General features: G+C 43.0%; 1 protein-coding gene across 3 annotated transcripts in view; it reads left to right on the top strand.

The window, feature by feature from the left end:
• Positions 1–554: 554 nt before the first annotated feature.
• RUNX1T1 (RUNX1 partner transcriptional co-repressor 1) overlaps positions 555–15,719 on the top strand; it is a 107,145-nt gene continuing 91,980 nt past the window's right edge. Inside the window, exon 1 of one of the 3 annotated variants that reach the window (XM_042868811.1) lies at positions 555–992. Coding sequence is in view for 1 of the 3 variants with exons in the window: in XM_042868813.1 (XP_042724747.1) it covers positions 965–992 (28 nt within the window). In the remaining 2 variants the exon portion in view is untranslated. Of the gene's footprint in view, positions 993–3,803; positions 3,977–15,719 lie in introns of those variants that run through there. The other 2 variants (XM_042868813.1, XM_042868815.1) reach the window with 2 other exon arrangements.

Here is a 15,719-nt window from a genome sequence, read left to right as displayed (position 1 = left end):
AAACAGTCTGACTGGAAATCAGCTAACAGAAGGGGATTAGAGAGTAGATCTGAGAGTGGCTTGATTTCTAGCACTGCTGTCTCTTCACACAGTGATGAGACACAGGCAGAGCAGCCAGGAGCTCTCCAGATGGCCAGGGAAAGTGTTTGTCTTGGGTTACTGCAGGGCAGTCTGGACTCTTAAAGCCGGGGAGGCATCATTAGGGAGCAAGTTAGATGTCCACCCGGTAAAAGCGAGCGAGGGAAAGAAAGAGCAGGCGGGCTGCCCGAGAGGGACCGCGCTCGCCTATTGTTAACATCTACTTGACCCCCACTAACCCCCTCACGACACAGATGTCTCCTACCTCTATCACCTCCCACTGCTTTAAGCCCTCCCCCCCTGCACCTGGGTAGCGGGGCCGGGCCGGCTGCCGGCAGTATGCTGCCTGCCTCGCGAGGTGTCTGCTAGCGGGGAGCCGGGCGGAGCGGGGCGCGGAGCGGAGAGGAGAGCGGCGGAACGGAGCGCGGAGCGACGCGGCACAGCGCAGCGCGGCTCGGCCCGGCGATGCGTCGGCTGCACGGGGACAGGCACAGCCCCCGCCACTGACAGCGGCCGCTCCCTGCGCTCCGCATCACGTCTGGCTGCGGCGAGGAGAAGGAGCTGGGCGTTCGCTATCTCGGCTTGGAGACTTTATTTTTGCTTCTCGTCCTTTCCCTTGGAACCGGGAGGCTCTCTCGAGCTGATCCTCCTTTAAAAAAAAAAAAAAAAAAGAGAGAGAGAGAGAGGAGGAGGGGGGAAAGGAGCAGCTGGAGTTTCTCCTCAGCTCGTTTTGACTTTTGTGGACGTGGATCATCTGGACTGGGAAGGGAAGCCGCGCCGCGCTGCTCTCCCCGCTCCCACCCCCGCGCCCCTCCAGCAGCCTGGGCTGCCGGCGCTCCCCCGAGCAGGACGGGAACTTTTATTTGCAGCTCGCAGCCCGTGGCGAATGGTGGGAATCTCCGGTCCTCTGCAGTGTGAGTACGGGCGCGGGGCCGCGGCGCGGGGGTGCGGGCCCCTCTTTCTTTCCCCCTCTCCTTCCCGCTGGGGCTCCGCGGCTGGAACTAACCCGGGGCTGCGGCCGTGCCCGGGTGCATGCAGCTCCTCCACCGCTGTCCCCGCTCACCGGCTCGGCCCCGGATCTCTCAAAAGCCCAGGACCCGCAGCACTCAATTTGTGTAGAAAGCAGCCCTCCGAAGCTCCTAGCTTAGGGTTTCCGTCTCCATTTAGGACTAGTTTTGTTGTTTGGGGTTTTTATCTCCCTTTTTTTTTTTTTTTTTTTTCCTGCCCTCTTGCCAGATCCCAGACCTAGCCAATGTGAAACGGAGTGCCTGAAATATTTCTGGTGGGATTTTGTTGTTGTTCCGTTACAATCGTCGGATTATGTAGCACAGGCAACACCACTTCAGGCTATTTTGCGAGAAATATTTCAGGCTGTGCACATCGTCTTCCATTGCATCGAGGTTTCGTATCTCGCTTCCTGAAACGAGAGGGCAGCGTTAGGGAGTGCGTTTCCCAAACTGCAGTAGGATGTGATCGTGTCACCTCGCCGAGCTGAGCAGGAGGGATCGGTTCCATACGGGGGGCTGAGGGATGAACACCACACGCCCGCCCGTGCAAACGAGCGTTGCACTTTGGGCTACTTCGAGTCCTTTTGTTAGTGCCAAAGTTGGGAGACGGGGCGAAAATCGGACACGGGGGAGGAAAGCACTCGCGGGCCTCGTTGGGGCACCCCCAGCACGTGAATTCTGTTAAATTCTGTGTCCAGAAATAATCAGTGTTGTCACTGCCCTCTGCTCCCCGAAACGTTAGAGAGAAACTGAAAGCAACTGTGGGATCGCCCGCAGCGGAGCTTTGGGGCCGGTCCCCGGGGTGCGGGAGGGCGAAGGCATGCGGCCCCACCGTCCCTATAGCCGCCCGGTCTCCCGCTCAGCCATCGGTCCAAGAGCGGCTGCGGGCTTCTAAGTCGAGAGGAGCCGGATCTTGGAGACTGCTGGGTGCGGGCTGCATCCCCGGCTTGTTCATCGCTGCGGTGCGGGCTGCGATCCGCTGAGCCCCAGGTAGCGATCCTGCCTTAAGGAGCTGCCCGAGTTTGGTACTACCCGGTGCAGCAGGGCTGGAGATCGCTTGATCTTGTGGTAGGAAGCCGCGCGGTTCCGCAGACAAACCAGGACGCCGGTGACGGGCGTAGGGTGTTAGAGCTGGGGAGAAGAGAGAGGGATATACCCCCTAAAAGCAGCCCGCATGCACAGCTGTGGGTGTACAGCGAGTGCCAAACGCCTGGCTGTGGGCATACCCTCGTGTAACTGAAGGATGCCTTCTGAGTCTCGGTATGTAAGAGCCGAGGGGCTGCTCCAGCGAATATACGTATGCTTAATGTAACTCTGACCCCTTTAACTTTTAACATCGCTTCCCCTAATTAATCTGTTCAGGCCCCAGACTTAAATGGCTGTCCGCAGCTGCTGCAAATTGATTTATCCCCTGATGGTGGTCTGACTTGCTGACCAAAGCAGGATTTATTTTTTTTTTCTCCCTACCCGTTTTTGGTCTGCTAATCTGTTTTGACTTATTTTCTCCTTCAAGCAGTACTCGCATGCTTTTTGAAGGACTCAGAAAATATTTTCTTTTGACATGTAGCTAGAAACATAATTATTGTATTTGTAAACACAATATGTTCGGGCTAAGGGTGATTGTAATTTATTTAATTATACCCTCATAGCCTCACATTTCCTCTGTTTCTGCATCCTGACGGATGCAATGGGAAGTTTAAATGAGTAACTTTGTTAAGTGCAGTTTGAGGCAAGATGGGAGAGATGCTTTTAGATGTGAGTTCTGTTGTGCAGGTCTTCTGCTCTGCTTTTCTCCGAGCAGTTTGGGTGAAGCTGGGTGGTAAGAGGACTGAAACTGATTTCTGATGGCTGTTAAAGCTGATGCTTGACCTTTCCATGGGAAGTCTGAAAACCTCATGCCGTTTATTCTGGGCTGATTTCCTTAGGAAATCCAATACGAGCAGGGAACTTCCTTCAGCCTGGCTGAATGCTAGGAAAGTTTCCGTCTTGTTTATATGGTCTGGTTTTAGCACGAGGCATGTTTCTGGGGCTCCCCATCAATAGAAATAATACTAGGAAAAAGATCTAAGCATGGCATGTTCCTAACGGTTCAGTATATGGAAACACAAAGTTGGCAAAGGCTTCATTAGTTGTGAGACGAGCTGCAGGCTCCCTGTCAAAGCTTTCAGTGAAGAAGTAGCGCTGTGTTTGGTAACTGACAACTTTCTGAAGGTTACTTTTACAAGATCTGAACCTGGGGGTAGAATTGCTACCTTCAGTTCCTGCATCACTTTTCCTTTCCATCACGGAAAACTCACATCATGCAACAGTGTGAAGGAAAGCCCAGTCCCCACCAAGACCCAGCACCCCAAAGTTTGCTGATGCTGAGCTGAAGCCAGGCTGGGTGTGAGGGAGGTGGTGGGACACAGCGAGCTGTCGTGGGGCCGGTGGGGCCGGTGGGAGCGGGCCGGAGGAGACAAGAACCATTCTGTTTGTAATGGAATGCAGACAGCAGCGTTAGGTCACTGCTTCCTGGCAACTGCTGCACGAGTTGTTTTCCTTCAAAGGCTTTGAGCTTTTAAATAGTTTCCAAAATCTTTTCAAGTAAAACATTGCCTTCTACCATTTCTGACCACCTTAACGTTAACTCGTTTCTTGCCTAAATAATGGACCAGTAAAACATCACACGGCATCTCATCTGTATACACTTAACACTATGTATGCCTGCGCGCACATGGAGTTCAGTGCCAGAAGTATTGTTTGTAGAATAAAGGGGAGAAAAACAGCTCCACCTGGAGTGCTGGCCAGTGGCTAGTCAGCTCAGAACGTTCTTCCCTGTCAAATCCTGTTTCTCACTTCTCTGAAATGAACTTCAGCCGACAGGCGTTGAATGCGAAGCTCGCTCCATTGAGGTACTGTGCAGCCTGTGAGCCCCTCATTGCAGGCACTTGGGGTGAAACAGGCGTCTGCGGTATTTGCATTGGGGGTGATGGGAGAATGGGCTTGCAATTGTCATTTCCATCTTTGAAATCCACTTGCCACAGTCCATTACTGTTAAATCTTTAGCTAATTGAATAAGGATATTAGTATGTCGCTGTTGCGGGAGCTTCAGATTTGTTAGGCTGAGGGGGAGACCCTGGTCTTTGTTCTGTAGCAACTTAAGTTGTCATGCGGGGATCAAGAAGCCTTATCAACTGAAATGAAACGTGAACTTGGTGTTGTGAAGAGGTTATTTCTCATGGTCTGGCTGAAAAACCGCTGAAAGAAATTATTTTAAATCAGAATAAATTAAAAACCTTGGATCTGTTTAGTTAGTAGCAGCCTGCTTTTTTCATACAGCCTTTAATAGCAACCTAGAATATTTATAAGATTTTAAACTGACACTGAATTTAGCATAAGGACCGAGAGTAAATTCTTAAAATATTGGCTTCCAGATTTCATTTTCTTCACCTACTTTCACATTAAAGATCTAAAGAAAGTTAGTTTAAAAACTGAAGTTTTACTGTAAAAGGTCTAGTTTCCCTTCAGTAAATGTTACTTTTCAAAGAACTGCTTTAAAATTGCGGTTATTTTCTTCTTGTTTACTATAAACCTGATTAGCTTAATATATGGTAGCATAAATGCATCAGGAAGTAGTATACTGTGTGGTTTTGTGGATAAAGAAAAACGATCAGCAGATGTAAGATCGAAGTCAAAATATCCTGCCCTTCAAAAGGCTTTTTATTTCCCTTCAAAATAATTTCATCTGAGAGACATTGACTTCCATCTTCATTTTTTTTTTTTCCCTGCCATTGATATGAAAGTTTCCAAATATCGTTTAGAGAACAGTGGACGTTTTATTAAAGTAAACATTAGTTCAGTATAATGGAGGTAATTGTAAGTGATAAGAGCAGAGCAGGTTATCTGTGTGTTGTTTAAACAGAAGGAGCTATTTTGCACCATTTCCAGTAGCCATCTGTAGAGGAGAAGGGTTTGCACCTGTCTGTCCACACTAATTATAGATTAGGTCCAAAGAAATGAAATTCGAGTAGGCTTTCTCTTAATGAAATCCATAGTGATTTTATTGTAAATGTGTTTTGTGTACAGACGGTGATGGTTGGGCTGCGAGTAAAATAAATTGCTGTATGGCCGTCATGTACCTGTGGTTGTAAAGCAGGATACTGCTGCATTAACAAAGGTGCTGAATAAAAACACACTGCTCCATTTATGTCCCAGGCTTCAGTTGTAGATTTAGTTCAGTTTAGCCAAAAAGGTTCACTTCAGGCACAGTCTTTTGCGGGTATGTTTCAGGGTTGACTTCTCAGTTACCATCATTTTCATGCCAGTGTGCTGGCACAAAGGTGGTCCTGTGGCTGAAATATATGGGGTAGACATGGTTTCCTATTAAATATGTATATATGCATGTAGATACTTTGCTCTGGTTTAATATTGTATTGCTAAAATAAAGTGGAAAGAGTGAGAAATGCCTTCTGCAGTAAAAGGTCACATGAATTTCTACCACATCTGTTTATAGTAATTATGAACATAATTAACATAAGAATTACAAGTGAAGTAATGACAAGCTGAGCTATGAGATATTGTGCCATAATGGTCATATGTTGGAATTCTCACATTATAACACACTAGAATTCACATATTCAATGCAAGAAAGAAAATGTTAGATTTTTATCTATTTTAATGCTTCAAAACTTATCTGCCTGGGGCAGATGGACTTTACGCTTTATAGGAAGGTAACCCATGATTAAGAGGGAGTCAGTTGAAATTAAGATTTCTAGCCTGCAGCTTGGACTTTGAGACAGCTGTGCTTATGGAACGCCACTTCTGTTACACATTTGTAGTCTGATTGTATTTATTTTATTACCACACATTGCTTTATTTTTAAATGTGAGTGTTTTTGCAGCAAACTGTTTACATTAGAAAAGATCCTGGATTAGCTTTTCTTCAGAGAATTATGACTGGAGTAGTAAAACTGCCTGGTGCGATGGCCAGCACCGATACAAGATGAGCATTGTGGCTCTGGCAGATGAGAATCTGATGGATCCTAAATTAGCTCATTGCATATTTTATATATATATATATATATATATATATATATATATATATATATATATGCATATATATGTGTGTGTGTGTGTGTGTGTGTGTGTGTGTGTAAAGAAAAAAAAAATCTTAACATCTTAAGAACAAGAAGAACAATTAGTACACAATATTTTGAAAGAACATACACATAGAGAAAGCTCTGTGGTACCTTCCAGGCTGAATTTAAGACACTTTTCTTTAGAAATGCATAGGGCATACCACTAAGTGTGAGGGTTAGGGTTTCTCAGGAGTTGACTAACTCCTGTAATGTGACCTGATTACCTCTAAATATGGTTGTCACACAACTGACAACTGGAGGAAGTTGTGCAAAAAGTGGCCCTTTGGTAGGGTAAAAATACTGGCCAAGGAATGCGCATAGTAAATTTGACGCGTAAAAAGTCAGTTTACCTTTAATGGAAAATTAAATTCCTGATAAGAAAATTTGACAAATTGCTGTCTTTCTACTGCTAAATGTGTAGAGTGGTTTATGAAGAATACAAAAAAATTACCTTGTGCTATGTCTCGGCGATAGCAAGAGGTTTTTGCATTATTGGATTAGTGGAGGATTTGTGACAGACCCCTTTTTATCTGACATTCATTGCAGTGACATGATTTTCACGCACACGCCCTTCCCCCACTTAGGTTCTGCTTTTCACTTTGTATTATGTGTCAAATTCCCTTTATTTCTTTTCTTGTGGAAAAACTGCTATCTTGGCCGAGTGATTTTTGGAAGGGGTTTGGTGCTGAACAATGCTTGTTTCACTCTAGCATGCTGTCATTGTCCTCATCCCAGCCATCGTGTTGCTTCTCTACAGACATGTGAGGGAGACACATTTCCCATAACAGATAAATGCTGGTTCCTAGGGAGGAACATTTGAAAAGTACAGAGTGAATTGAGCAACCAGCGGTCTTTATGCAGGGATGTTGCTGGCTGGCTCTGCCCTCAGCTGCAGGCCAAGCATTGCAGGCTTTGCTTTCTCCCTTCCCAGTAAGTTTTGATGAATCCAGTTAATAGGAACTGAGTGCTTGTTTTCTTGATATCTGAAGTGCTGGGTGGAGGGCCTGCTCTGGTTTATTGTTCCATCTCTGGTGGACGATGGTGACCTTCAGCCAGGCATAGGTGCTGTGTGGCACTGGGGCTCTTGGCTGTAGCAAGGCTGAGCTGTGGCTTGTGCTGGCTGCTTGGCCAACATAAGGCTGGGTGTCTCAGTGCTCTTGATAGGACACATCCTCTGTCTGGGTCCTAGGCTGATGGAGATCATGGGGATGTTGTCTTGGTGGGGATGGAGGTGACTTCAGGTATTGGCCCCATAGGCTTAGTGCTACGTCTAGCACGGCGCTTGTCCCATAGCTGTGGGAGCAAAGCAGGACCAGCTGCCAGCCTGAAGAGAGGGTGAAAGGATCCGGAGCACCCACCGCTACCTCACAGCTCACTGTGCCTCCCTTTCCATCTGGGTCACACAGCCTCCGCCCTGCAGGGACACGGGGCTGGGTTGCAGATAAGCTGTGATACGTATGTGTGTCCTGGGCACGCACAAAGGCCGCACTGCCCGCTGCCCACCTCCCTCCCGCTGCCTGAAGGTGGTATGCATCCACGCTGAGGCCCATCGATTGGATTGTTCCCCCCTCCTTTTCCTCTAGATGCAGATAGCAGGTGGTTTTTCAGTTCTGCCCAGATTACAGCGCCTCAAAGAGTGTGCGTGCACGTTGTTTTAGCAAATGGCTTCGTCAGCAATTATTTCTTAAAGAAACCTTAAGCAATTACCTTTAAAATATATCTAAGAAGTTTGAAATATTGCTGTTTTCCTTTGTCAAGTGTTTGCACAGATAGATATATAGCTATGATGCAGTAACTAAAAGCCTAATTAAAATTTGTTTAAAGCCAGGGGGGCATGTATTCTTGTTGACAGCAGCAGATCGATAGGGTAAGACAATAGAGCCCCATTATTTTACTTCCATTGACTGAACATATTGACATTTTGGGTTTGCGATTGCCTCAGTGAGCATGATGAAACACTGAAATTCACAAACCAACTGTCTGGAGTGGCACATATATTACTGTATGTCATTTCTGCCTTCAGGTTACCTTATCACTGAAGCAGAATGGTAATGGATGGCAGCAAAGCACTTCAGAGAGGTTAGGCCTCCATCAGTTAAGGAGCTGACACGTAGCAGGTTTCAGGAATATCTTTAATTACACCTAGAATTATGTACAAGGGAAGATGGTACTTGTTACCTGCTGCAGCACTTCAGAGTTTACAGACTCGGCAGCAGACAGGATAACAAGGTACTTAAGTTTCATATTTTATGTACATGACTTGATACCTTAACCTTTCGCAAGAAGAGCCCAAGGACTGCCATTTGTGTTCCTTGTGTGTTCACCAATGGCAACCCTTGATGCTCAAGTTCCAAAGTGCCTGCTAGACCTTCTCTAATTCTGAGGATTGCACAAGGAAACAAAGAACAACTTTAATGTAAATATTTCAACTTTGGCCTTCTCAACATGCTTTCGTGACAGCGCTTGGAAGATTCAATATGGGGAAAATACTGCAGAATGACAGATACACATTTTTATTTAGTATAAAGAAAAGTGTACAGTTATGCATACATATGCACAAATTGCATATATTAATGTATACGTTAATGTATAAACACATATAAAAAGAAGACCCAGTGGTTGCAGAACATAGGACGTGTCTTATTATATCAAAGTCTTTCAGATGTTCTTTAAAATCTAGCTGACTGCAGAATGAAACGCATCAGGGTTAGGCAGAGATAGAGACTGAAATTAATTTAAGACAGACAAAAAGCTAATATGAAAGAGCTACCAGTGATTTAACTCATTTTTAAAAGTAACAGTAATGAAAATATAAAATGTATTCTGAGTGTGCCATCTACTCAACAATTGTTGCCATCAAGTGGACTGCTGATGCCCTTTAAGATGGTAAAAAGAAAACTGGTCCTTTATACCATTTTCATGAAAATGTTAGGTTTCTGTTTGATCAGCAGGTGCTGTTGAGATGAAAGCCATGTGTAAATTTTCAGAAGGCCAAAAGTGTCAATTCAGAAAAGGAAAGTGATAAGAGAAAATGCAATCAGTTTTCCTGTTTTCAATTTGTGCAGGATTTGAAGAGCTGTTTTGTTAAACTGCTACATCTGCTCCAATATGAATATTGAACTACTTCCACTAAAAATAACACCCTATAATTTGGAAGCCATTGCAATCTTTTGTTAATGCAAGTGGGTTATTTAAAAAAAAAAAAAATCTATTCTGAAAAAATCTCCTGCCTAATGTGCATTTTTGTTTATCGGCACTTTTATCTTCAGCAGATAAAATAGCATTATGCAATTAGGGCCATATCTGTTTGGACTGTAAAAATGGCACTGGATAGCTGAATGTCATTGTATTGGCTAAAGGATTTAACGTGTACATTTAAAACGATTTCATTAATCAACTACGATAGTATCTTAAAATCACGAGTGGCTGTTTCCCCATTCTAACCATGCAGCCTCACCTACCTCTGAGTACCTTGCAGAAAGTAAGGGAAGTTAAGAGCATAGCAGAGCTTTCTTTGGCTTGTTTCATCCTTATTAGACCTGCAAATCTATGGTTAGGCTCATTAAGAACCTTTTGGTGTGGTTTTTGGAGTGACTTTTTCTATGGTTAAATGAAATGATTAAGTTAGGTTTGAATACCTATACGCAAACATATTTGCTGCTCTTGAGCTGCTAATCCAAGTGAGTTTTATGAACCTGGAAAGAGCTGCATTGGTAAAACGTAAATTTTCTGTTGGAGGCATCTCCAGAGGGAAAAAAATATATATTTTTAATTAAAAACAAAACAACATCCTCCTCATGTAATGAAAAGGGCAGTTGCTTGTTGGCTTTTTTGATAAGGATCTTAATGAAGAAGTGATAATTCAGTTACATCTATAGAGCCCTATGTATGTAACATCAGTAAACACAGAAAATGAAATGAGAGTTTTTCATTTGCTTCTTTATTTCACATTTAGTGCAATGTAGAGAATTACCTGGCTTTAATATTAGGATGGGCTTTAGCTGCTGAATTCTAATCCAAAAGTCAGGAACTCGGTTCCTTGGCAGGTGTGTGTATGGGAAGGGGCCTTGCTGATGCTTGTGTTTGGTTTTACAATTGGATTTGTAAGCTATTGACCTTGGGGGATTTTCCTCAAAGTGATCTGCAGATCAAAAATAATTAAAATTCAATAAACTTGAAATTTAAATATAGAACGGATTTTGTGAGAGATCAGCGCTTGCAGGAGGTTGTCTGGAAGTCTGTGGCATGTCTACTTTGTAGTTTGTATTCCCAAACATAACTGTGTGTGTGCACACGTGCATAAATTTATGTTGAATGACAGAGGGATGATTATTTATACAGATTTTATCCCAAACTCCGTGCACTCCTGAAACATAACAAAAAGCCTCCCTCCCCGGAAGAGTGTTTACATCCTATGACAGTCACTAGATTCAAATCTTCTAAACATGAAAGTTGTTTCCTTTCCTCCAAACCTCCTTTCCCCCAACAAAGCTAACCCTGTTAAACCTCACCTTCTGTGGGACGTATACATAGTTATAGACATATGTACGAGAAGTAAATATTACAAAAAAACACGGCCGATCGGAGCAAAATGTCTGTAGCCTTAAATAACTTGTGATATCTGCCAACAGCAGAACCCGCGCTGAGCTGGCCCCGCCGTGGCTGACCCGGCGACGTGAGACCCTGGCGGAGCCCCGTGTTAGCGCTAAGTGCCTACGCGGAGCTTTCTGCTAGCGACTATCGCCAAACAAATGCTCTGCCGTCGTGTGCTAAGGGAGATGCTGTCTGCCTGAGGAGTTTTTTAAGCTAAGGTGCTTCTTGTTCCGGTCGTAGGTTTTTCTTTTTGCAGGGATTGGGGTGGAGTCTCTACATGCTGAGATTGTGTATAGGTAGAGAGTCTATATCGAAATATTCTTATCTGCGTTTTCCCAGCACACTCATTGAAGTGTTCTGTTCTCATTCTTGGCCAAAAATTCTGAATGCTGTTTTGCTTTTCCTATTGAATAGTTGCTGTATATAATTCCAGTGGTTGTGAATGGAAATGTGACTACAGAAAGAAATCCTTTCATGCTAGCTTTCATTTTCTGTGATAGGTTTTGGGATGCCTCAAAGGAGGAACATCCTAGATATCCAAAATATTTATGAATGCACACAGAGGATTGAAAAGAAGTTCAGCAAAATACTTTTGTTTATCTTTAGTTCTTGGGCATGTGTGAAATAGAGTGACTTATTGAAGTGATGTTCATTTTTTACCCTGTGTTCTTGATTAAATTTTGTTATCACAAAAACACAACTGTGTTAAGCAGAACTATACAGCAGTAGTAGTCCTGAACAGTCCCATACTGCCGCATGTTGACATGTGGTCTTTGTGACATATTTGGTTATTTCTTCAAGCAGACTTTTGAGATATTGCCACTTCTGTTAGTCAAGGCAGGGTGACTGTGGTGCTCATGATAAAGTAACACCAACAGTTGATAGAGGATAACAGATTCTCTTGGAAAATAAGTTGCTGTCTGGAAAGATATAAGACTCCACCTAGTGGAGTGGAATTAATCTGCACACAGTGGCAGGTAATGACGAATAATAAAATATGCATCATTTACGAAAAGCCATGTTGAATCAGGGAGTGAAAAACAGGAATTTTGATGTGCATTTGAGGAGGTGGTTGTGTGACCGCTACAAATTGTACGAAACTGCAGCTAGTTTTGTGGCCCTAGGAGGCTTGCATGTGCCTGGCTTTTTGGATGTTAATGTATAATTTGCATAAGTAGTAGTCATTACCAGTAGTCATTTTCTTTTGCGATTCATTTTATTTGGACGTCTATGGACTACATTTTTGCATTTCTGAACATGACCACACAGGTGGCCACTTAGCTTGGGGCCTAGGTGTCATTTTAAATAGTTTGAGACAAAAAGAAGCAATTCAGCTCTCCAACTTGTCCACTTTTCCCCAATATTGTTTATTTTCTAGAACGTATTTTCTGCTTTTTGTTTTGTGCACTTCCACTCTGGCAGTATCAGGATGCCAGTGCTTTGTGCTGCCATGACAAATCAGGTGGCATGTCGAGTAAATGTGTGTCGCATCTGGTGGACCCAAGGTTTAACAGAATCTCTTACGGAGCGTTAGATTAACTTGGGATTTGTACTTGTGCTTTGCTTCACCATTGTTTTAGCCCCATTGCGTTATTAGGATGAAATATTTTAAAACTTGGAGGCAAGTGAACACTTACCCTGAGCAGCAAAGATACTACCCTGAAATCCTCTTCGAAAATTTATCCCAACAGTTAATCATGTGTTAGTTTAAGGAGAAAACTGCCATGGACCAGGCTTGGACTGCAAGAGGGCATGAGGCTATTGCCAGAAAATGAGATGATTAGAATGCAACAAAGGAGACAGACTGATAGTACTGCAAAGGATATTTGGGAAGTGCGCTCCAAAGGAGTGCTTTCAGTGACATCCAGGTGAGGTTTGCTGCCAGGATCATTAAAGTGTAGTGGTGCCAGAGAAAGCTGCCAACAAATTTAGGGATAATGGCACCTGCGGGTGTGCTATCAATGGATGGTAGTGCCGGGATAATTTTTTTTTATTTTATTTTAATGGTGACACTGCTGAAAGTATTTAAGAGTAACGTTATAGAAAGGGTTTTAGTGAGTGAAGTCACTGAGTTCTAGGAACCATTAAGCAAAAGCTGTTTCATGACTGTGCTATTTATTATTTTTAAAGCTTGTTGGCAAACCACTTAATGCTGGAAAAGCATGCTGCAACCTGTATTAAAGTGTATTGAGGATGAGCAAGGAAAACATCAAACTGAACTTTAATAGCAAAGCTTAGTTTTCTGGATGTTACACATATTTCTTGTGCACCATTATAAATTAATGCAACACCATGGGTCAGCAGAGCTTGTGAGCCTTGGCTTGAAAGCACTGGCATTCAGATCTTCAGTGGTGTTCAGGCACCCATTTTTCCTTGAAGATGGTATGCCTTTTGTCTCAACACAAGGCTTGGATCTGCACCTTCAGTGCTCCCATCTCACCTCTGTGATTTTAGCCATACTCTGCTGCACTCGTTTGGAGGTTAGATTCAGATATTGCCCTAATGACATTATCTGATGTAAGGATAAGTGGGCTAGCTCAGGTCTGAATGTAAAGTGAGACACTGTCTTTGCATTATAAATGATGAAGTTACCTGATGAAGAATTCCATTTAAAGGAGAGAAAAAATCCATTCCTGCTGTAATAATATTCTCAGAGGTTCCTGTTAAGTACATAGGGCCAGATTTCTCTACTTCTGCATCCCAAGAGCTGTAAAACTGTGTTTAAGCCAGCTGCCTGCTCCAAAACTTTCCAGAGACATGTACAGCTACAGTAAATAACAGCTACAGTAGTTTTAAGAGTGAGTCAATGTATCACTTCCCGGACAGTTTCTGAGATTTATGGGTCCTGTCCTCTTCCCATGAAATGCTTGGGAGGTTTTGAATAATTTCCTTCTTCTTCATTTATTTATTTTTAATTTTATTTAATGTATTTTTATTTTTCCTTTTTTTTTTTTTTTTTTTTTTTTTTTTTTTTTTTTTTCTTTTTTTTTTTTTTTTTTTTTAAGTCCAGGCCAAAATTTCTCCTTATCGTACGGAGCTATTGTTGGCCACTATTGTTTTTATTATCTCAGAGATTCTCTGGGAAGAGAAGGATGGGCAGGACCTCAGTGACAGTGCCAGAGCCTGCTGTCAGTGGCCATGCCTGCTCCCCAGGAGGTCACAGGAAGCAGGTGGCTGTATTAATTGTCCTTACTCCCAACTCTTGTCCTTCCTGGAGGCAATTTAGAAGTGGTCAGGAAGTGTCAGATCTGCTGTGTCCCCCTCCATGTTCTCTACGTCGCACATCTGTAATAACTGGAGGCATGTGCCAGGCAAGGGAAACTGCATAGGAATCCTATTGGCCTTCCTCGGTTGTGTAGACTGCTGGCTGGAAAGGCCAAGTACTGTGTATGTGAGGGTTTGCAAGTGAAATCCAGTAAAATAACTAATAATCCTATTAAAACAAAACAATTACAGTGAAGACATTTCCTTAACATTCAGTATCTTTTTTCTTTCGACCTGTTGATAGAGGTGCTACATAAGAAAATACAAAAAATCATTGGTATATGAAGTATTTGATCCACTTTTATCTGTTGAGTGGAGGACAGGGAAGGAAAACACTTTTTCTGCTCAGGCCACTCTGCTTTTAGTGCACTATATTGCATTTACATGGTCAGTATTCTTGGTCCCATGTTGGCATTCAGTGCTGTGCTTTGGAAGACACAAACAGGCACAGCATTGCTGAGTATTTTGCTGCAAGCATTGCTCCCAATGCTGTAACACAGGTTTTGAGCTACCAGTAATATTTCTTTAAGTGTCTTTTGGAAAGCATCCACTCACGCTGGAAGTTGTGTGAGTTGAATAATAAATATCATGAAAGTTATTTGTCTGCCACATGCATTTGAGAGGAAATGGAGAAGCTTCTGTTCAGGTATACTCTTGCTTTTACCAAGACTACTTGCCCAAGTGGGGTGGGCTGCAGGATTCTGTGGCTGGTGAATCATGCTAGTTTCTGAATCACTCTTACAAAATACCAGCTTGAAATATGAACAAATAATGAGCACTTTATGCCTAAACTTGTATGTTATATACAGAATAGCAAAATAGCATTTTAAAATAGAATATTTGGTAAAGGGTTCATTAAAAATGGCTTCACAATTTAGTTCTATCAAAGCCATTTTACTACAAAAAGTATTCTCATCAGATGGGAGAAGGTATCAGCGTTCCTGTAAGAATATCTGATTTTTATTCAGCTACTTTCTGTGGGATTAAGCTCCCTTCTTTTCTGTGTGAGATCAGCTGACAGCAGCAGCAACCAAATTGTGTTTGCAGCTGGGCAATTACAGTAGACCCTAAGATCTGTGACTGTCAACCATGAACACAGATGCCTTCAAAGTTCTGTTTTCCTTCCATGTGGAAGTCGTTGGCATGGAACAGATGCCTTCATTTTGGAGAAACCAACCTCTGGATATAATTGGTTCTCTCTTCTCTTGTCCTCTAGGGACAGTCTCACAGATGAAATTAGATGAGAGGAAGAAAAAGATGCAGGCACACACATACTCACACATGACATGAAGCAAGAGTTTTCAGGGTCTCTCTGTTTTCTCACATGGAACTGTTTTACAGCTGGAAGATTAATCTCCATTCTTAGCACTCTACACACAATGATTCTGCCGTCTGAAAAACATGCAATTTAAATGTATATCTGGCTCAAGTTTATTATTAATTGAAGCATGCTTGTTTAGAAATAAGACCAGCATGTCCAATTCTTATTAACTCAGAGTGAAATGTTGAATCCTGCGCTATTGATAGATGCTGCAGTCTCAGAAATTCAGAGTTAAATGGCAGAGTAGACAAGACGATTTAAAAACAATCCAAATTTTGGTTGGAGTGATAGGATCAAACTGTTTCCATCATCCAGTTTACTAGTTGTTGACATAGGATGA

The sequence above is a fragment of the Lagopus leucura genome, unplaced genomic scaffold (genome assembly GCF_019238085.1).
Source record: "Lagopus leucura isolate 7727_CA_CO unplaced genomic scaffold, USGS_WTPT01 Super-Scaffold_100002, whole genome shotgun sequence".
Classification (NCBI taxonomy): domain Eukaryota; kingdom Metazoa; phylum Chordata; class Aves; order Galliformes; family Phasianidae; genus Lagopus; species Lagopus leucura.
The sequence above is the reverse complement of the archived record's forward strand: the minus strand, read 5'-3'. Positions and strand labels throughout refer to the sequence as shown.